The sequence below is a fragment of the Sturnus vulgaris genome, unplaced genomic scaffold, assembly GCF_052056855.1.
Source record: "Sturnus vulgaris isolate bStuVul1 unplaced genomic scaffold, bStuVul1.hap1 Scaffold_234, whole genome shotgun sequence".
In the NCBI taxonomy this organism is placed as follows: Eukaryota; Metazoa; Chordata; class Aves; order Passeriformes; family Sturnidae; genus Sturnus; species Sturnus vulgaris.
In genome coordinates this window covers 110236-133443 of record NW_028276324.1, presented here as the reverse complement: position 1 = coordinate 133443, position 23208 = coordinate 110236, and the positions used below count along the sequence as shown (strand labels likewise).

General features: G+C 30.8%; 1 protein-coding gene across 1 annotated transcript; it reads right to left on the bottom strand.

Moving 5' to 3' along the window:
- Positions 1-68: 68 nt before the first annotated feature.
- On the bottom strand, positions 69-21293 carry LOC148217803 (uncharacterized). The gene is made up of 3 exons (XM_088158470.1): positions 21273-21293; positions 750-920; positions 69-547 (listed from the first exon to the last, which is right to left on the bottom strand). Exons 1-3 carry the CDS (start codon positions 21291-21293, stop codon positions 86-88), a joined length of 654 nt encoding a protein of 217 aa, XP_088014596.1. The 3' UTR covers positions 69-85.
- Positions 21294-23208: the final 1915 nt, after the last annotated feature.

Sequence of the window (23208 nt, the reverse complement as noted above, 5' to 3'; positions counted from 1 at the left end):
CGCTCCTTTTTTCGCTTTTTTTGAGGGTTTTTAGTCCTTTTTTCCTCCTTTTTTGGCCTTTTCCTCGCTCCTTTCTCCTCCTGTTTTAGGCCTTTTTTCCTCCTTTTTTGGCCTTTTTTTCTCCTTTTTTTGGCCTTTTTTCCTCCTTTTTTGGCCTTTTTTCCTTCTTTTTTGGGTCTTTTTTTTTGCTGTTTTCTCGCTCCTTTTCCCTCCTTTTCTTGGCCTTTTTTCCGCTCTTTTTTCCTCCTTTTCTGGAGTTTTTTTCGCTCTTTTTTGGGTTTTTTTCCTCCTTTTTGCTCCTTTTTCTCGCTTTTCCCCCTCCTTTTCTGGTTTTTTTTTCCTCCTTTTCTTGTTCTTTTTTTGCTCTTTTCTCGCTCTTTTTTCCTCCCTTTTTTTGGGTTTGTATCTGGGGTTTTTTTGTCCTTTTTTTGCTGTTTTCTCGCTGGTTTTTAGTCCTTTTTTCTCCTTTTTCTCTCCTTTTTTTTGAACTTTTTCTCGTCCTTTTTTCTCCTTTTTTTGGCCTTTTTCTCGCTTTTTCTTCCTCCTTTTTCCCCGCTTTTTATTCCTTTTTTGGCCTTTTTTCCTCCTTTTTTTCCTCCTCTTTTAGTTTTTTACCTCCTTGTTTTGGGGATTTTTTCTCCTTTTTTTCTCTCCTTTATTCCTCCTTTTTTTCCGGTTTTTTCTCCTTTTTTCCGTTTTCTTCTCCTTTTTTTCGTTTTTTTTCCTCCTTTTCTTCTTCTTTATTTTTGATCCTTTTCCTCTCCTTTATTTCTGTTTTTTTTTCTCCTTTTTCTCTCCTTTTTTCTTCTTTTTTCCTCCGTTTTTTCTCCTTTTTTTTCCCTCCTTTCTTTTTTTTTTCTCTCTTCTATTTTCTCATCTGGTCGCTCCTGGATTTTCTCGCTCTTTTTATTCCTCTTTTCCTTTTTTTATCCCTTCACCTTTTTCTCCATTTATCTCTTGATTTTTTTCCTCATTTGTCCCTTTCCCTTTATTTCTCCTCTGCCTTTTAATCCATTTATTCCTCTATTTTCCCATTTATTCCCTCCTCTATCCCTTCAATTTCTTCCTCAATTTCTTCAATTTTTTCCTCAGTTTTTTCCTGATTTTCCCCTTCTCCTTTTTTTATTTCCTCTCCTGTTTCCTCCCCGATTATTTCCTCTTTATTTCCTATTTTTTCCTTTATTTTCCCCTTAATTTTCCTTTTCTTTTCCCTCTCTTCTTCCTTTTATTTTCCCTGATTTTTCCTTTTATTTTCCCTTTATTTTTCCTTTTCTCTTCCCTAATTTTTCCTTCTCTTTTCCCTTTATTTTTCCTTTTATTTTCCCTTTATTTTCCTTTTCTTCTCCCTTTATTTTTCCTTTTTTCTTCCTTAATTTTTCCTTTTCTTTCCCCTGATTTTTTCCTTTTCTTTTCCCTCGATTCCTCCTCCAACTTTCCCTCTCTTCTCCTTTTATTTCCCTTTTATTCTCCTTTTATTTCCCTTTTATTTCCCTTTTATTCTTTTTTTTTCCCCCTCAATCCCCCCCTTCCTCCCCCCAATAATTTAAATTTCCGTCTCCATCCTCCCGACTTCTACATTAAATAAAAAATTTAATTTTTTTTTTTTTTTCCCCCTCGATCTCTCCCTCTCTTTCTCTCTTTCTCTCTCTTATTTTATTTTTTTTTTATTATTATTTATATAAATAAATTTTTTTTTTTTGGTAATTTCCGGGCCCGTGCGATTTCTTTTCATATTAATTGGGGTCTCCAGTTTGTAGTGGCAAGTAGAGGATTGTTATAGCGAGCCCGGGCTGCGGGACGGACAGACGGACGCCGTCACGTGACCCCCGCCTGGCCAATGGCGAGCGGCCGAGATCACCCAAAAAAAAAAAAAAAAAAAAATAAAAAAAAAAAAATCCTTTTTTTTTTTTTTTTTTTTTTTTTTTTAATAATTATTATGATTTTTTTTTTTAATTTTTTTTTTTTTTTCCCCAAAAGCGAGCGGGAGGGAAGAGAAGGAAAAGTCGGAGAATCCGCGGCCGAAATCAAAATAAATTCATTTATTTCACCAAAAAAACAATCTTAATTTTTTATTTTTTTATTTTTTTTTTTTAAAGGCTGAGAGCGCTCGGGGTTTTTTTTTTCCTTTCTGGGAATCGCCGCTTTTATTTTTATTTTTATTTTTTTTTAAAGCCGCGCTCTTAACTTTTATTTTTATTTTTATTATTATTATTATTATTTTATTGCTTTTTAATTATCGATTAAATGATTTTTCTAATTCTCTTTCTCATTCCTTTCCTCATTCCTTTTCTCATTCCTTTCCTCATTAATTTCCTAATTATTTTTCTAATTAATTTTCTATTTTTTTCTCTATTTTTTTCCTAATTATTTTCCTAATTCTATTCCTAATTCCACTCCTAATTCATTTCCCAATTCTATTCCTAATTCTTTTCTTAATTATTTCCCAATTCCTTTCCTAATTAATTTCTTAATTCATTTCCCAACTCTTTTTACCAAATCTTTTTAAAAATCGCTTTTAAAATCTTTTTTTTTTAAATCACTTTTTAATTTTTTTTCCCCCCACCCTCCTCCTCCTCATTCCTCCCGTGCTTTTCCCCTCCTTTTTTATTTTTTTTTTTTAATAAATTTAATTTATTTCTTATTTTATTTCTCTTTCTTTCCAGGGCTTCCCCTCATTCCTGCACGCAATTTGAATGATTTGATTTTATTTTATTTTATTTTATTTATTATTTTAACGATTATCATCTTTATTATTCTTTAAATATCCCCAAATAAAAGCAGCCCCGAATTCCCGGCCATAAATCTCGGCGGAATATGAACCCATCAATTATCCTCGCTCTCCCTTTTTTTATTTATTTTACATTTTTTTTTTCAATCTTTTCATTTAATTCAAAAATTTTTTTTACCCCCTTCTCTTTTTTTTTTTTTTTTTAATTTTTTAAAAAATTTCTCCCGCTCTGGAATATTTTAGGGTTTAAAAGGAGGGGGGAGAAATTCTGGTTAAAAATAAATAAAAAGGAAGAAAAAAAAATAAATAAATTAAATTTTTTTAAAAGGGAGGAAAAAAAAGGGGGGGGTTGGGATGAAAATGGCGACCGGGATCGGGAAAGTCCGGGCGGAAATTTTGGGATAAAAAAATGGAATTTTAGGGAAAAAAAAATCCCCCCAAAATAAAAAAAAAATCCCCAATCCTCCCCGGGATGAGAATTTGGGATTTCTCCTTTTTTTTTTTTTTTTTTTTAAATGGGATTTATGGTGGAAAAAAAAAATAAAATAAAATAAATGAAAATAAAAATAAAAATGGGATTTGGTGTGGGGGAAGAGCGGCGGCGCCTCCGAATCCCCAAAACTTTTCTGAGGGATAAAAAAAAAAAAATCTCGATTTCACCCCAAAAATAAACCCCAAAAAAACCCCAAAATCGGGATTTGCTGCGCCCTCCTCATTCAAATTAAAAATAAATTTAAAATAATTTTAAAATAATTAAAAAAATTCCGATTATTGCAGGGGAACCCTCGGCCTCCTCCTCCTCCTCCTCGCGGCCGCTTTTTCTTGGTTTTGTTTTTAAAAATTAAAATAAAATAAAATGAAATAAAAGAAAAGAAAATAAAATAAAAGCCCCTCGGTTTTTATTTTTGAACCTTAAAAAAAAGAAAAGCGGAAAATTCGTGGCTTCCCTGGAGCGAATTCTTGATTTTTTTTTTTTTAATAAACTTCTTTCTTTTTTTTTTACCCAAATATTTTTCTTTTTTCCCCCCTTTTTTCCCCCAAATATTTTCCTTTTTTTTCCTCTTTTTAAACCCAAATATTTTCTTTTTTTTAACCCAAATATTTCTATTTTTTCCCTCTTTTTATACCCAAATATTTTCCTTTTTTTCCTCTTTTTACCTCAAATATTTTCCTTTTTTTCCCTCTTTCTAAACCCAAATATTTTCCTTTTTTTCCTCTTTCTAAACCCAAATATTTTCCTTTTTTTAAACACAAACATTTATATTTTTCCCCTTTTTTTCCCCCAAATATTTTCCTTTTTTTCCCTTTTTTTCCCCCAAATATTTTCCTTTTTTAAACCCAGACAAAACCCCCGAATTTTTTATTTTTGTTTTTAATTTCGGGGAGGGGGGCGGGAGGGGACCCCGGATGCCGCAGGACTTTTTTTATTTTTATTTTTATTTTTATTTTTATTTTTATTTTTATTTTTATTTTTATGTTCTTTTTCCTCCTGGCCAACAAAGCAAAGGCGCCAATGGCAGCAATAAAACCATAAACGGGGGCGAGCGGAAAAACACCCGAAAAACACAAAAAAACAGCGAGAAAAATACAAAAAACACCGAGAAAAATACAAAAAACACCGAAAAACACAAAAAAACAGCGAGAAAAATACAAAAAACACCGAAAAACACAAAAAAACAGCGAGAAAAATACAAAAAAACACAGAAAAACACAAAAAAAAAATCCACAAAAAAATTTAGAAAAAACACCAAAAAATCCACGCAGAAAACAGCCCCAAAAAACCACAAAAAACACCCAAAAAACACCAAAAAACCACCAAAAAACACAAAAAACCACACAAAAAACACCTAAAAAACAGCGAGAAAAATACAAAAAACCACCGAAAACCACAAAAAAACACAGAAAAAAAAAACAAAAAAAAAAACAACAAAAATCCCACGCAGAAAACAGCCAAAAAACCACAAAAAACACCCAAAAAACCCCCAAAAACACCGAAAAAACCCCAAAAAACACAGAAAAAACCACAGAAAAAAGCACACAAAAAACCCCAAAAAACCCCACGCAGAAAACAGCCAAAAAACCACAAAAAACACCCAAAAAACACCAAAAAACCCAGAAAAAAAACCCACAAAAAACACCCGAAAAACAGAAAAAAAACAACCGAAAACACAAAAAAAAACCCACAAAAAAATCAACAAAAAAATAAAAAAAACCACAAAAAAACCCAAGCAGAAAACAGCTAAAAAATCCCAAAAAACACACAAAAAACACAAAAAACCACAGAAAAAAACCCACAAAAAATCCACCAGAATAAAAAACCCAAAACACCAAAAAAACCACGCAGAAAACAGCCCCCAAAACCAGAAAAAACACCCAAAAAACACAAAAAAACACCGAAAAAACACAAAAAATACACAGAAAAATCCACAAAAAAATCCACAGAACACACACAAAAAAATCACACCAAAAAAATGCAAAAAAACCCAAAAAACACCAAAAAAATCCATCCAGGAAACAGCCAAAAAAACACAAAAAACACCCAAAAACCACAAAAAACACATTAAAAAAAACACAAAAAACAAAAAAAACCCACACAAAACACGCGAAAAAATCAGACAAAAAATCCACTAAAAATTCCAAAAAAATATCCAAAAAACCCACGCAGAAAACAGCCAAAAAAACCACAAAAAACACCCAAAAACCACAAAAAAACACCGAAAAAAACAGGAAAAAACCACGAAAAACATAGAAAAAAAATTCCAAAAAACCACAAAATAATCCTCGCAGAAAACGACCAAAAACCCCACAAAAATCACCAAAAAAATTAAAAAAAAACCAGAAAAAACGCCCAAAAATGCCAAAAAACCACGGAAAAACCCCACAAAAAATCCCACAAAAAACACCCAAAAAACCACAAAAAACGCCGCAAAATTCCAAAAAAAGCCACAAAAAATTCCACAAAAAGCACAAAAAAAACCTCGCAGAAAACACCCGAAAAAACACCAAAAAAACTCGAATAAAACCAGAAAAAAAACACAAAAAAACCCCCCAAAAATCCCCAAAATAATCACAAAAATACCCAAAAACCCCACCAAAAAAACCCCAAAAAATCCTCCAAAAAGCAAAAAAAATCAACAAAAAAAATTACTCAAAATGCCACAAAAAACACCCAAAAATACCCCAAAAAATCCGAAAAAAAATCAACAAAAAACCTCAAAAATCCCCCAAAACTTCCACCAAAAATCCCCAAAAATCGGGAATTTTTGGGGGGAATTTTTGGGATTTTTTGGGAATTTTTTGGGGAATTTCGGGGCGTCCCAAACCTGGCGGGAATTTCCTTTTTTATTCCTTAAATTTCGATTTTTTTTTTTTCCTGAATTTTATTTTTCCATTTTTGCTTCTTCCCTTTCATTTCCCCCCTCTTTTATTTTCTCTTTTTTTTCCTCATTTTTCCTCCTTTTTTTTATTTTGCTTTTTTCGCTTTTTTTTGGCCTCTTTTTCTGTTTTAATGTTTATGTTTATTTTTATTTTTATGATTATTTTTATTTTTATTTTTATGTTTATGTTTATGTTTATGTTTATTTTTATTTTTATGTTTATTTTTACTTTTATTTTGATTCCTATTCTTATTTCTATTCCTATTTTTATTTCTATATTTATTTTTATTTCTGCCTTTATTTCTATTTTTATTCCTATTCTTATCCCTATTTCCATTTCTATTCCCATTTTTATTTTTATTTTTTTTCCCTTTATTTATTCCACCTTTTTTTTATTTTTTTTTTTTCACCTCTTATATTTTTTATTTATTTTATTTTATTTTCCCCCAAGGGATTAAAGGCCGGGGAAGTTTTAATTGTTTTACGACTTCTCCAAACCCTAAAACCTCGCTCCATTTATTGGCACCAGAAACCGCCGCCCTAAAAAAATAAAATAAAAAAATAAAAATAAAAAAAATAATAAAAAAAAAAATAAAAAAACTTTTTTTTTTTTTCTTTTGGTGAGGCGAAAAAAAATCGAATTAAAACAAAAAAAAATCTGATTTTTAATCGGATTTTTGACGCGTTTAAATCGCATTTTCGGGTTTTTTTATCCCATTTTAAAAAGGATTTTTTTTATTTTTTAATTTTTAATTTTATTTTTATTTGATTTTTCGTGCCCTGGAGGAGGACGGGGCCGGATTTTTGGGGAGATTTTGGGGGGTTTTGGGTCTGGGGCGGATTCCTGGGCGGGATCGGGGGCAGATTTTGGATTAAATAAAGAGCGAGCGCGGCGCGGCTTTGTTCCCGAAAAAACCAAAATTCACCCCAAAAATAACCCGAAATAACACAAAAAAATAACCCGAAATAACAGAAAAAATAATGCAAAATAACAGAAAAAAATAACCCAAAATAACAGAAAAAAATAATGCAAAATAACGGAAAAAATAACCCAAAATAACAGAAAAAAATAATCCAAAATTACACAACAAATAATCCAAAATAACACAAAAAATAACCCCAAAAATAACCCTAAAAAAATCCAAAATAACCCCAAAAATAACCCGAAATAACACAAAAAATAACACAAAAAATAATCCAAAATAACCCCAAAAAATAACCCCAAAAATAACCCAAAAAACCCAAAATAGAATTTAAAAAAAAAAAACAAAATAACCCAAAATAACACTAAAAAACCCCCAAAAATAACCCAAAAAATCCAAAATAACCCCAAAAAATAACCGCAAAAAAGAATCCAAAATAACCCAAAAAATACCCCAAAATAACCTGAAAAAACAAAAAAAACCAACCAAAAAATAACCCAAAAAACCCAAAAAATAACCCCAAAAAATAACTCAAAAAATAACCCAAAATAAATCAAAATAAACCCAAAAAAACAACCCAAAATAACCCCAAAAACCCAACAAAAAAAACCACAAAAAACCCAAAAATAAATTAAAAAAAAATCCAGAAAAATAACCCAAAAAAACCCAAAAAATCCCCCACAAAAAACCCCCAAAAAACCCCAAAAAATCTCAAAAACCCAAAAAAAAAACAAAAAAAACCCAAAATAAACAAAAAAAGAGAAAAATCCCAAAGAATTCCCCATTCCCAGCCTCGTTTGCCGCTTTTTTAAAAAAAAATTATTAATTTTTGAAAGGTTAAAAATGAGGAGGAAAAAAAATTAAATCAAAATTAAAAGTGAAAATAATAAAAATAAAAATTAAAAAAAAATCTAATTTATTGAATGATTTAAGGGGCGGATTAAAAAAATAAATTGAAAAAGTGGAAAAATCGCGAATTTTTGGGTTTTTTGGGGATTTTTTTGGGGGTTTTTTTGACATTTGGGGTCATCCTCGAATTCCCCCAAAAATTCAAATTTTCCGCCGGGGATTTTGGGGTGAAAAAGCGGAAAAAAATTGGGAATTTTTGGGTTATTTTTAGGGGAAAAAAATGGGAATTTTTGGGGGGAAAAAATGGGAATTTTGGGGATTTTTTTAAGGGGAAAAAATGGGAATTTTGGGGGGAAAAATTGGAATTTTTGGAGTTTTTTTAGGGGAGAAAAAGGGAATTTTTGACATTTTTTTCTCTCTCTTTTTTCCCTTTTCTAATTTTTTTTTTTAATTTTTTAAATTTTTTTTCTCCTCCTTTTTCCTACCGAAATCTCATTTTTTAAAAAAAATTATTTTTATTTTTTGGGGGTAAATCTTTTTTTTATTATTATTTTTAGGGGGGAAAAAAATGAGAAAATCGCTTTTTTAATTTTTTTTTTTTTTCGCTGTTTAAATCCTTTAAAAAACGGGAGAAAAATTTATTTAAAATAAATATTTAGGGGTGAAAAATACCTCAAAAAAAAAGAATTTTCTGGGATGGAAAATGCCCCAAAAAAATGAATTTTTAGGGGTGAAAATGCCCCAAAAATGGGATTTTTGGGGGGTTAAAATGCCCCAAAAAAGTGAATTTTTAGGGGTTAAAATGCCCCAAAAATTCGATTTTTTTTTTTTTTCCTCCTCAAAAATTTGGCTTTTTTTTTTTTTTTTTTTTTTTTGGGAGAATCCCCTTGAAAAAAAAATAATTAAAATAATAATTAACAAGAGATTTATGTTTTATTTTGCAGGCGAGGATTTAACGGCGGGGCAATAATTCAGGAAATCATCACCAGGATCGTAAAAATCGCTTTAAATTATTTTTAATTACGGTTCTTTTTTTATTTTTTAATTGATTTTTGGAAGCGTTGATTTGGGAGGGATTTATTCAATTCCAGCCGAAAAAAAAATAAAAAAATTCGGGGTTTTGGGAAATTATTTTGGGTTTTTTTTAAAGGAGGATAAAATGGAAATGAAAATGAAATTAAAATGGAAATGAAAATAGAAATAGAAATAAAAATGAAAATAGAAATAGAAATAGAAATAGAAATAAAAATAGAAAAATTTAAATAGAAATAAAAATAAATATAAATATAGAAATAAAAATAAAGGTAAAATTAAAAATAAAAATAAAGGTAAAAATGAAAATAAAAATAAAAATAATAATTAAAAATAAAAAGTAAAAAATAGAAATAGAAATAAAAATAGAAATAAAAATAGAAATAAAAATAGAAATAAAAATAGAAATAAAAATAGAAATAAAAATAGAAATAAAAATAGAAATAAAAATAGAAATAAAATAAAAATAAAAATAAAAATAAAAATAAAAATAAAAGAATGAATTTCGGGGCTTTCTCGCTTTTTATGGCTCGGGATGATTTAAAAGGAGCCAAAAGGTCGTAAAATCAAAATAAAATAAAATAAAAAGCAATGAAATAAACGTCAAAAAAATCCCCAGAAGTGCCAAAATAAGGGAAAATCCCCCGGAAATTGAATTTATTGGGGGGAAATCGAGGATTTGGGGCCTCGCAAAGGGGGGTGGGACCCTTCCCGAAATTCCCAAAATCCCAAAAATCCCAAAAATCCCAAAAATTCTCCGGTAAAAATAAAATAAAGGAGGGAAAAAATGAGAATAAAAGAGGGGAAAAAAGGAAAATAAAGGAGGGGAAAAAAAGGAAAATAAAGGAGGGAAAAATGAAAATAAAAGAGGAAAAAAAATGAGAATAAAAGAGGGGAAATGGAAATAAAGGAGGGAAAAAAAGAAAATAAAGGAGGGGAAAATGAGAATAAAAGAGGGAAAAAAATGAAAATAAAAGAGGGGAAAAAATGAAAATAAAAGAGGGGAAAATTTAAAATAAAGGCGGAAAAAATGGGAAAAAAAAAGCGGAAAAAAATGAGAATAAAGGAGGGGAAAAAATGAAATTAAAGGAGGAAAAAAATGAGAATAAAGGAGGGAAAAAATGAAATTAAAGGAGGGAAAAAATGCGAATAAAGGAGGGAGATTTTTCCCCCCCGTTTCCGTCGCTTGGGGGCGCTGCGGAAAAATCCCCGAACAAAAACCAAAGAAACAAACAAAAAAAAAAATCCAAAAATCCAAATTTTTTTTTCTTTTTTAAAATTATTTTTCTCCCTTTTTTTCGTTTTTTTTTTTTTTAAGGTGTTTTTTTCCTGCCTCTCTCCCATCATTTTCTTTTTTTTTTTAATATTTTATTTTTTTCTGCGTTATTTTTTTCTTTTTTTACCTTTTTTTTTTCTCTTTTATATTTTTTTTTTTTGCGTGTGTGTTCTCTTCTTTTATTTTCCTTTTTTTCCTTTTTTTTGAGTATTTTTTTCTTTTTTTTCCCTTTTTCTGGGTATTTTTTTCCCCTTTTTTTCCTTTTTCTGTGTATTTCCCCTTTTTTCTTTTTTTTCCTTTCTTTTTCCTTTTTTTGAGTCTTTTTTCTCCTTTTTTTTTCCCTTTTTTGAGTGTTTTTTTACCCAGAAAAAGGGGAAAAAAAGGAAATTTTTTTCCTATTTTTTTTCCCCTTTTTGGAGTGTTTTTCTTCCTTTTTTCCCCCTTTTTCTGTTTTTTTTATTTCCCTTTTTTTTCTTTTTCTGAGCGTTTTTTTTCCTTTTTTTTCCCCTTTTTTTCCCTTTTTTTCCCCTTTTTTTTCCTTTTTTTCCCTTTTTCCCGTGTTTTTTTCCCCCTTTTTCCCCTTTTCTTTATTTTATTTGATTTTTCTCTTTTTTCCCCGCCCTCTGCTCTTGCCGGGGGGTTTTTACAGCCCAGGTGTGGCCGCAGACGCCGCAATTTGGGGCCAAATTCGCTTTTTTATGGTGTTTGTGTCTGGCCGGGCCGCGGGGCCCAGACGGGGCCGCTCCTCCTCCGCTTTTTTCGCTTTTTTCGCTTTTTTTATCCCTTTTTTAAATCCCTTTTTCCCTGTTTTTAATCCCTTTTTTCTCTTTTTTTAATCCCTTTTTTCCCTTTTTAAAAATCTCTTTTTTCCCTTTTTTAAAATCTCTTTTTTCCCTTTTTTTAATCCCTTTTCTCTCTTTTTTTAATCCCTTTTTCCCCTTTTTTTAATCCCTTTTTCCCTTTTTAAAAATCCCTTTTTCCTCTTTTTTAAAATCTCTTTTTTCCCTTTTTTTAATCCCTTTTTTCCCTTTTTAAATCCCTTTTTTTCCTTTTTTTTAATCCATTTCCCCCTGTTTTTTTAATCCTTTTTTTCCTTTTTAAAATCCTTTTTCCCTGTTTTTAAATCCCTTTGTCCCCCTTTTTAAAATCCTTTTTTAAATCCCTTTTTTCCCTTTTTTAAATCCCTTTTTTATCCGTTTCCCCCTGTTTTTTAAATCACTTTTTTCCTTTTTTAAATCCCTTTTTTCACTGTTTTTTATTTCCTTTTTTCTTTTTTAAAAAATCCATTTCCCCCTGTTTAAAAATCCCTTTTTTCCTTTTTTTAATCCATTCTCCCCTGTCTTTTAATTACTTTTTTCTTTTTTTTTAATCCTTTTTCCCTGTTTTTTAAATCCTTTTTTCCCTTTTTTAAAATCCCTTTTTTCCTTGTTTAAATCCCTTTTTTCCTTTTTTTTATCCATTTCCCCCTGTTTTTAAATCACTTTTTTCCTTTTTAAAATCCCTTTTCCCTTGTTTTTAAATCTCCTTTTTTCCTTTTTTAAAATCCCTTTTCCCCTGTTTTTTAATTCCTTTTTTCCCTTTTTTTAATCCCCTTTTTTTCCTGTTTTTTTATCCCTTTCTTCCTGTTTTAAATCCCTTTTTTCCCTTTTATTTAATCTCATTTTTCCTTTTTTTAATCCCCTTTTTTTCCTGGTTTTTTTATCCCTTTTTCCCTGTTTTTTAAATCCCTTTTTTCCTGTATTTTTATCTCATTTTTCCTTTTTTCAAATCCCTTTTTTCCTCTTTTTTTAATCCCCTTTTTTTTATTTTTCCCCATTTTCTCCCTTTATCTCCCGTTTTAATCATCCCGAAACATTTTCGAATATTCCAAATATTTTTTTTTTTTACTCTTCCGAACCATTTTTGGCCTCTCTCAAATATTCCAAATATTTTCAATTTCCGCTGAAAAATTCAATTTTTTTCCCTCCCCTTCAGCAACAAAAAAACCCCAAAATCTCAAAAAAAAAATCCAAATATTCCGAACAATCCCGCCCCAAAATTCTCATTTTTCACAGAAATCACCACAATTTAAAAAAAAAAAAATCAAATTTTTTCCTCCCAAACTCGCGATTTTCGGGCAATTCCTCCCCCCCAGGAACGCGAATTTCGCCAAAAAAAATTGAGATTTTTTTTTTATTTTTTCCGCCTCTTTTGAATAATTTTTGTGGTTTCAGGTTTTTTTTTTGCTTTTCTGATTATTTTGGGTTTTTTTTAATTTTTTTTTTTTTTTTTTTGCAGCGAATGGATGCGGAATTAATTTGGATTTTATTTTTCATTTTTAATTTTTTTTTTTCCCGGTTGGGAAATCTCAGTCTGAAGATTTTATCGCGTTTATTCCTTGTTCCAACTCCAATTAAAATGTCAATTAATTTTTTTTTTTTCCCCCTCCTCCTCCTCCTCTTGCACAATTTGAATTCTCGGCGAACTTCTCACCCCGCGGAAAAAGAAATAAAATAAATCCTCGAAACCCTCGCTCCCGCCGGAATCTCTGCTTTCTATGGATTTTATTATTTAAATCTTTATTTTCCATGGATTTTCCTATTGAAATCTTTATTTTCCATGGAATTTTCTTATTTAAACTTTTATTTTCTATGGATTTTCTTATTCAAATCTTTATTTTCCATTGGATTTTCTCATTTAAACCTTTATTTTCCATTGCATTTTCCTATTTAAACTTTTATTTTCTATGGATTTTTCCTATTTAAACTTTTATTTTCTATGGATTTTCTTATTTAAATCTCTCTTTTCCATTCCTATCTCTTATTAAAAATCTTAATTTCCCATTCGCTTTCCCTATTTTATTTTCCATTCAATTTTCCTTTTTAAATCTTTCTTTAATTTCCTGACTCCAATTTTCTTCCTATTTAATTTTCTCGCTTAATTCATTTTTCTCCATTTAATCCTTTTCTCCTGATTTAATTTTCCCATTTAATCCATTTATTCCGATTTAATTTTCCCATTTAATCCATTTTTTCTTATTTAATTTTCTTATTTAATCCACTTTTCCCTATTTAATTTTCTTATTTAATCCAATTTTCCCTCTTTAATTTTCCCATTAAATCCATTTTCCTTTTTTAATTTTCCCATTTAATCCACTTTTCCTTTTTTAATTTTCCCATTAAATCCACTTTTCCTTTTTTAATTTTCCCATTTAATCCATTTTTCCTTTTTTAAATTTTCCCATTAAATCCATTTTTCCTTTTTTAATTTTCCCATTTCACCTCTTTCATTTTCCCCCATTTATTTTCCCAAACCGATTTTTCCAACACAATTCCCTCTTTTAATTCCATTTTTTTTTTCCCCTCCTCTCCCATTAAATTTTCCCGGCGCCCGATTCCATTTCAAAGCCTTTCATTTAATTTAATTTAATTTAATTTTTTCCCTTTTTTTTTAATTTTTTCCCCTCAATAATGAGCGAAAAATCCGCGATTTCCGGCGGCCGCGTCAATAACGCCCAAATCCCCAATAAATCCAAATTACAGCAAATTAATTCCCTCTGCTTTCCCAGCCGCATTAAATAAAAAAACTCCAAAAAAACTTAAAAAAAAAAAAGAAGAAAAACGAGGAGAAAAAGGCAGGAAAAACCCAATTTCCAAGGATATAAATCACCCCCGACATCCCAAAAATGTTCCACCGGAAAACGCCGGAACCGACAAAAAAAAAAAAAAAAAAAAATCCGATTTTTTTTTTTTTTAAACCGATAAATTTTAAATTATTTTAATTTTTTTTTTTTTTTAAATGAGGGAACAGAGGGGAGCGAATTTTGGGTGAGAAAAAGCCCAAAAAAATCAAATTAAAGGCGGCGCGGAGCTGCCATTTCTGTCATCGCGGGCTCCCAATAAACGCTCATTGTTTGCTCATAAAATTCGCTTTTTACGACCCCGCTCGGGCGGCAACAAAACCCGAGAAAATCCCAATTTTTTTACCTTTTTTCACCCCTTTTAAACTCGGTTTTTAAACTTCTTTTTTCTCTTTTTTTTCCCCTTTTTTCCCCAATTTTTTTCTCTTTTTTCCTCCTTTTTTAAACTTTTTTTAAACCTTTTTTTTACCTTTTTTTAAACCTTTTTTCCCTTTTTTCCCCCATTTTTCTCTATTTTTCCCCTTTTTAAAACCTTTTTTGCCTTTTTTTAAACTTTCCCCCCTTTTTTAAACATTTTTCCCCTTTTTTCCCTTTTCCCCCCTTTTTAATCTTTTTTTCCTCTTTTTTTACCCCTTTTTCCCCTTATTTTTTTAACCTTTTTTCCCTTTTTTTCACCTTTTTTCCCCCCTTTTTTAAAACCTTTTTTCCTTTTATTTTTCCCCCTTTTTTCCCTTTTATTTTTCCCCATTTTTTCCCTTTTTTCCTTTTTTTTTCCCTTCCCCCTTCCACCTTTTTTCCCCCTTTTTTCCCTTTTTTTCCCCATTTTTTTTACGATTTTTTTCTCCTTTTTTTTAACCTTTTTTTCCCTTTTTTCCCTTTTTTTCCCTCCCTTTTTTCCCTTTTTTTCTCCTCCTTTCCTCGCTTTCCCCACCCCAAACTTTTTTTTATTATTTTTTTTTTTTTTTTTTTTAAATCCCGAATTTGGAGAAAAATAAAAAAAAAAAAATCAAAATAAAATCCGGGGGTTGGGGGAAGGAGGAGCCGAGAGGCCAAAATTCAACCCCAAAAAAATGGGGGAAAAAAAAGAAAAATCGGGAAAGTCAAAAAAAGGGAAAAAATGGAATTAAAAGGGGAAAAAAAGGGAATTAAAAGGGGGAAAAAAGGAATTAAAAGGGGAATTAAAAGGGAATTAAAAGGGAATAAAAAGGGAATTTAAAGGGGACTAAAAAGGGAATAAAAGGGAATTAAAAGGAAATTAAAAAGGGATAAAAAGTGAATAAAAGGGGATAAAAAGTGAATAAAAAGGGATTAAAAAGAGAATAAAATGGAATTAAAAAGGAATAAAATGGAATTGAAAGAGAATAAAATGGGATTAAAAAGAAATAAAATGGAATTTAAAGATAATAAAATGGAATTTTAAAGGAATAAAATGGAATTAAAAGGGAATAAAATGGAATTTAAAAGTTTTGGGTTGGGCCTCGAGAATTCCCCAAAGGATTTCCAGGATTTTCCCCCCCCAAAAAAATCGAATTTTGGGGGGAATTTTCCCTTTTATTTTGTTGTTTTTTTTTTTTTCCTTTTCCCTCCTGGTTTTTATTTTATTTTATTTTGAATTTTTTGTTTCATTTCCGCTCCGCGGCGCCGCCAGAATCCGCCCCTTCCCCTCCCCCAAATTCCAGGAATATTTTTACTTTTTTTTTTTTTTTTTTTTTTTTTTTTTTTTTTTTTAATTATTATTTTTTTTTAATTATTTTTTCCCCTCCACGAAAAATCCCAAAAATCCCCGACAACACCAGTGACGTCACCGCGAAAATAAACGTCCCCCCAAAAACCCAAAATCTCCTTTTTTTACCCCAAAGTTCACTTTTTTTCACCACAAAATTCACTTTTATCACCACAAATTCCTTTTATTCACCACGAAATCTCATTTTTCTCACCACGAAATTCGCTTTTTACACCCCAAAATTCCATTTTTACACCACAAAACGCCCTTTTTTACCCCCAAATTCCCTTTTTTACCCCAAAATTCCCTTTTTTCATCACAAAATTCACTTTTTTCATCACAAAATTCACTTTTTTCACCTCAAAAATCACATTTTACACCACAAAATCCCCATTTTTCACCACAAATTCACTTTTTTTCACCACAAAAATCTGATTTTTTCACCACAAAATTCTCTTTGTTCACCTCAAAATCGCTTTTTAAACCACAGAATTCACTTTTTTCCACAAAAATCTCATTTTTACACCCCAAAATACATTTTTTCACCTCAAAAATCACCTTTTACACCACAAAATTCACTTTTTTTTACTCCAAAATCCCTTTATTCACCACAAAATTCACTTTTTTTCACCACAAAATTCACTTTTTTTCACCACAAAATTGCCTTTTTTCACCACAAAATTCAATTTTTGCAGCACAAAATTCACTTTTTTACCCCCAAACCCCCTTTTTGCACCAAAAATTTCACTTTTTTCACCAAAAATTCGCATTTTTCACCACAAAATTCACTTTTTTCACCCCAAAATCCTCTTTTTTTTCACCACAAAATTCGCATTTTTCACCACAAAATTCACTTTTTTCACTCCAAAATCTCATTTTTTACCACAAAATTCACATTTTTCACCAAAATTTCACTTTTTTTTTTCACCCCCAATCTCTTTTTCCCAACCCCCAAAATTTGGGGATTTCTCCCCAAAATTCCCCCCCTCCCCCCGCGGAAAATTCCGAATATTTTCCATTAAAACTTCACCAAAAAATCCGAAAAATTAAAAAAAAAATCGGAAAAATTCCAATTAAATGAAGGGAATTTTTTTTATTATTTTTTGGAATTTTGGGGATTTTTTTTAAATTTATTTTTGGTAATTTTTTTTTATTTTGGGGGATTTTTTTTTTTTTTATTTTGGGGGGATTTTTAAAAATTTTGGGGAAATTTTTTTTTTTTATTTTGGGGGGATTTTTGATATTTTTGGGGATTTTTTTTTTTTTAATGTTCTTGTGATTTTTGGGGGGATTTTTTTAAAAAATGTTTTTGGGATTTTGGGGGGATTTTTTTGGGATTTATTTTTTAATTTTTTGTGATTTTTGGGGAGATTTTTTTTTTTTAGATTTTTTAAATTTCTTTTTTGGGGATTTTTTTATTTTTGGGGGGATTTTTGGGGATTTATTTTCTAATTTTTTGTGATTTTGGGGGATTTTTTTTTTTTATGTTTTGGGGGATTTTGGGGGGATTTTTTGGGATTCTTTTTAAATTTATTTTTTTATTTTTGTGGGAGTTTTTTTTAATATTTTTGGGATTTTTTAGGGATTTTTAAATTTATTTTTGGGGGGGATTTTTTTATTTTGGGGAGGGATTTTTTTTTAAACATTTTGGGGATTTTTAGGGGATTTTTATTCAATTTTTTTTTAATTTTTTTTTGTGTTTTTTGGGGGAGGGGAGGGATCAGGTGACGGTGGGGGAAGGGCCCAAGGTGGGCCCGGATTGGATTTAAACCCAAATAATTTAATTTAAACCCAAATTTAAACCCAAATAATTTAATTTAAACCCAAATTTAAACCCAAATTTAATTTAAACCCAAATTTAAACCCAAATTTAAACCCAAATAATTTAATTTAAACCCAAATTTAAACCCAAATTTAATTTAAACCCAAATTTAAACCCAAATTTAAACCCAAATTTAAACCCAAATTTAATTTAAACCCAAATTTAATTTAAACCCAAAGCCCCGCCAGGTAAAATAAAAATATTTTTTTTAAAAAATTAAAATTAAAAATATATAAAATAAAAATAGGAATGGGGGGGAAAAAAGAGATTAAAAAATAGGAATAAATGAGATTTTTTAAATAAAATTTTAAAAAGAAAGATTAAAAATAGGAATAAATGAGATTTTTAATTAAATTTTTAAAAAGAAAGAGATGAAAAAATAGGAATAAATGAGATTTTTAAAATAAATTTAAATGGTAAATGAAAAATAAATTAAAAAGGGAATAAAAATAAATTTAATAGAAATAAAAATGGAAATAAAATGAGAAATGACCAAGGGAGAAAGAAATGGAAATAAAATATAGGAATAAAAAGAAAGAAATTAATTAAAATTAAAATAAAGAATTAAATAAATGGGAGGAAAAAACTGGAAATAAAATGTAGAAATAAATAAATGGAAATAGAAAAATGTGGAAATAAAAATGTGGAAATAAAAATGCGGAAATATAAAAATATGGAAATAAAATTATGGAAATAAATACAAAGAAATAAAAATAGGAATCCAGTGTGGAATAAAAGATAGAAATAAATTAATTTAAATCGAGGAATAAAAAATAGAAATAAATGTGGGAATTAAATATTTCGATATAAACGCACAGCAATGAAAACGGGGATAAAATGGGAAATAAAAATCAGGATTAAATGTGGGAGTGAAAATGGGAATTAAAAAATGGGAATTAAAAAAGGGATTAAAAAAAGGATAAAAATAGGAATAAAAATAGGAATTAAAATAGGAATTAAAATAAGAATTAAAAAAGGAATAAAAATAGGAATGAAAGGAAATGTTAAAAACAGGAAGAAAAGAGACAGAAATGAAAAATAAAAATAAAAATACGAATAAAAAGAAAAAGAAATAAAAAGGGAACGTTGGAAATGGGGAGGGCCCAAAAATCCCAAAAAACCCAAAAAATCCCAAAAATCCCAAAATTCCCAAAAACCCCAAAATTCCCAAAAATCCCAAAAACCCCAAAATCCAAAAAAATCCCAAAATTCCCCGAAATTGCCCCAAAACCCCCCCGGGATCAAATCCCAGGAAATTCCCTCGGGGAGCGAAATTTTAAACCCAAAAAAAACCCAAAAAAACCCCAAAAAATTCAATTTACAGCAGGAGGAGCTGCGAGGCCGCGGGGGTGAATCGTGAATTAATCGCTGATTTATTAATTGATTAATTAATTAATTAATTAACGGCGCTGGGGCCGCGCTGTGGGGGAGGGGAGGGGAAATTTTGGGAATTTTTTGGGATTTTTTTGGGATTTTTTTGAAAAAGGAGCCGGGGGGGGGGGTTGGGAACGAGGAGTCGGCGCTCCCCAATTAATTAGGGAATTAATTAATTAATTAATGGCCGCCCTGCCCCCTCCGCGCATGCGCCGCTTCCCCTCCCCCCCCTTTCATTTATTCCTTTATTTTTTTTTATTTTTATTTCCATTTTTCTTCCCTCGTTTTTCTTCTCCCCTCCTCCCTTCCTCCCCCCACCTTTTAAATCCCAATATTTTTAATTGTAATTAATTATTTTTAATTATTTTCCGCCCCTCCCCTCCCCTTTCTCCTTCCGCCAAAAAACAGAGAGAGAAAAAAAAAAATATAAATTAAAAAAAAATCGGATTATTCTCATTTCTCCCAGCTAAAATCGCCGATTTTTTGGATTTTTTTTTTAAATATAAATATTATTTTATTATTTTTTTTATTATTATTATTAATTTTTTTTTTCTCTCTCTCTCTCCGCCTCCCGCCCGGGTTCTGGATCATTAATCGCGGATTTGAACCAATAAGCGAACACTTACCGAGCTCCCCCTCATTTTTATTTTTTTTTCCTTTTTTTTTCCTCTCCTCTCCCTTTTTCCGTCTCTTCCTCCGCCGAGCAGCCGAGAAAAGAAAAAAAAAAACCAAAAAAATCCGGCAAAAAATAGGAAAAAAGGCAAAAAAACGGCAAAAAAAAATCACCCGAAAATTCAATTTACGAGGCGGAAACGAACGCGGCCGGAGAGGAGGAAACGCCGCGGAAAATGAAGGGTTCGGGGGTGGAAAAATCGGATTTTTTTTGAGGGGTAAAAAGGGTTTTTAAGGGGGGAAAAGGGGGGAAAAAAGGGAAAAAAAAAAGAAAAAAAAAAAAAAAAAAAAAAAAAGAGGATTTTGGGAGCGCGGGGGAGGGCGGGAGCGGAGGGGGAGGGGCAGTAAAGTCATTAAAGGAAAAATTCCCGAGAATTCCAAGCCCAGCCCAGAGGCCAAGACGGGGAGGGGAAAATAAAATAAAATAAAATAAAATGGAAAAAAAAATAAAAATATGGATGGGAGGAAAAAAAAAAAAAATGGGGTTAAAACCAAAAAAAAATCGGGTTAAAATCGGGGTAAAAAATGGGATTTTTAGGAAAATCGGGTGGGGAAAATGGGGTTTTAAAGTGGGGGTTTATAATTGGGATTTTTTAAAAAATCGGATTAAAAAATGGGGTAAAAAATGGGATAAAAAATGGGATTTTAAAAATGGGATTTTAAAAATGGGATTTTAAAAATGGGATTAAAGAAACTGGGCTGTAAAAAAATGGGATTTAATGAAGAAAAATCGGGGTAAAAAATGGGGTTTAATTAGGAAAAAAATGGGGTTTAATTAGGAAAAATAATGGGATTTAATTAGGAAAAATGGGATTTAATATTTAAAAATAGTGGGGTTTAATGAAATAAAAGTGGGGTTTCTTTTTTTTAAAAAAGGGGGATTTAATGGAATAAAAATCGGGTTTAATTAAATAGAAATTGGGATTTAATTAAATAAATATCGGGTTTAATTAAATAGAAATCGGGTTTAAGTTTTAAAAAAGATGGGATTTAATTAAATAAAATGGGGATTAATTCAATTAAAAATCCGATTAAACAAACACTAAGAAAAACCCCAATTAACAGAGTAAAAAAAACCAAACCCCCAAGCTTAAGACCCGCCAAAAAAAAAAAAAAACAACGAATTAAATGGGATTTTTTTCGCCAAAAAAAAAAAAAAAAAAAAAAGCCGGGAAACCCCCCCGAAAAATTGAAAAAATATTAGAAAAATAGTAGAAGAAGTTTACAAAAATTAAAAAATTAAGAAACATTAAATAAAGTGGAAGAAAACTAAAAATAAATGGAAGGAAAATAAAAATAAATGGAAGGAAAATTTTAAAAAATGGGAGAAAAATTAAAAAAAATGGGAGAAAAATTAAAATAAATGGAAGGAAAAAAATGGAAGAAAAATTAAAAAAAGTGGAAGAAAAATAACAAAAAAAAAGGAAGAAAAATAACAAAAAAAAAGGAAGAAAAATAACAAAAAAAAAGGAAGAAAAGTTAAAAAAAATGGAAGAAACATAACAAAAAAAAGGGAAGAAAAATTTAAAAAAATGGAAGAAAAATAACAAAAAAAAAGGGAAGAAAAATTAAAAAAAATGGAAGAAAAATTAAAAAAAATGGAAGAAAAATAACAAAAAAAAAGGAAAAAAAATAACAAAAAATCGCCGAAAAATAACAAAAAACCGACGAAAAAACCCCCCAAAAAATCACCATAAAATCCGCATAAAATCCCAATTAAACGCGATAAAAGCCAAAATGAACGAAATAAAAAAAAAAAAAAATGAAAACTGAGGGGAGCCGGGACTCGGGCCCGGCCGCGGGGCTCGGGGACGAGAAGGAGAAGAGGAAAAGCGCGGGCGAGCGGCGGCAGAAAAATCGCGACCACAAAAGTTCACGTTCATGGCCCGGCTCCACATGACCGAGAGCGCCCAATCCAGCCCGGCCGCCGCTCGTAAACTTGGACGGCTCCGCTGCCAATTCTCCCCCCGCAAACAACACCAGCAACTCGGGATTTTTTTTTTTTTTTTTTTTTTTTTTTTTTTTTTATGTGTGTGCGCGTGTCGAGAGGCAAACGGGTTTGGCTTTGTTTCGGAGCGTAATGGGAATTTTTGGGGGTTTTTTGGGGGGGGTTTGGGGGTTTTTGGGGGTTTTAAATGGGTTTTTTGGGGGTTTTAAATCGGTTTTTTGGGGGGGTTGGTGGTTTGGAAATTGAGGTTTTTTGGGGTTTTTAAATGGGTTTTTTGGGGGGGTTTTAAGGGGTTTTAAATCGGTTTTTTGGGGGTTTTGGAGGTTTGGAAATTGAGGTTTTTTTGGGGTTTTTAAATGGGTTTTTTGGGGGGGTTTTAAGGGGTTTTTTGGGGGTTTTAAATGGGTTTTTTGGGGGGTTTTGGAGGTTTGGAAATTGAGGGTTTTTGGGGTTTTTTTGGGGGGTTTTTAAATGGGTTTTTGGGGGGTTTTTAAATGGGTTTTTTGGGGGTTTTAAATCGGTTTTTTGGGGGTTTTGGAGGTTTGGAAATTGAGGGTTTTTTTGGGTTTTTAAATGGGTTTTTTGGGGGGTTTTTAAGGGGTTTTTTGGGGGTTTTTAAATGGGTTTTTTGGGGGTTTTGGAGGTTTGGAAATTGAGGTTTTTTGGGGTTTTTAAATGGGTTTTTTTGGGTTTTGGAGGTTTGGAAATTGAGGGGTTTTTGGGGTTTTTTTTGGGGTTTTAAAATGGGTTTTTTTGGGGTTTTGGAGGTTTGGAAATTGAGGGTTTTGGGGGTTTTTGGGGGGTTTTTTTGGGGTGGTGGGGGATGGGGTTAATTGGGGAAATGGGCGAAAAAGGGAAATGGGAAAAAGGGGGATGAGAAAAAGGGGAAAATGAAAAAAAGGGAAAAAATGGAAAAAAGGGGAAATGAGAAAAAAGGAAATTAAAAAAAAAGGGGAAAATGAGAAAAAGGGGAATTAAAAAAAAAAAGGGGGGGAAGGGGAAAATAAAAGGGAATACAATGGAAAAAAAAGGGGGAAATTTTAAAAAAAGGGGGAAAAAAAGGGGGAAATAAAACAGGGGAAAAAGGGGAAAAAAGGGGGGAAAATGAAAAAAATAGGGGGGGAAAATGGGGGAAAAAAAAAGGGAAAAAATGGGAAAAGAAGGGAGGGAAATAAAAAAGGGGGAAAGTGGAAAAAATGGGGAAAAAAAGGGGGAGCAATGGGAAAAAAAAGGGGAAAAATGATTTTAAAAAGGGGGAAAATGACCAAAAAAAAGGGGAAAAAATGAAAAATAAAAGGGGAAAAATGACAGAAAAAGGGGGGGGAAATGAAAAAAATAAAGAGAATTAATTAAAAGAAGCGCGGGAATAAAAGCGAGGAATCCCGAGTTTGAAATGGGTTTAATTCCTTGGGAAAAAAAAAAAAAAGGGGGGAAATGGAGGAAAAATTCGGGAATTTCGGGGTCATTTTTTCGCTTTTTCCACCCCCAAAAAAATTTTAACTCCTCCCCTCCCCCAACCCCCCCGGGGTCACCTAAAAAAAAAAAAAAAATTAATTAAAAAAAAAGAAAATCGAGTCGGGGATTCGCTGTCCCCAAAAAAAAAAAAGAAAAAGAAAAAAAGGAAAAATCGAATTTTTAATTTTTATTAATTTTTTTTCCCCCATTTTTGTGTTTCCGAGCGGCTCCGAGACGCTTTTGAGGCGAAATTTCTCTTTTTTTAGTTGATTATTTTTATTTTTTTTTCTTATTTAAGTGATGGGGTTTTAAAAAAAAAAATAAAATAAAACGAATTTTTTTCAGCCCCGCGGGCCTGAGAAAAAGCTGGAAAATCTGGTTTGGGGAATAGGAAATGAGATTTTTTTTTT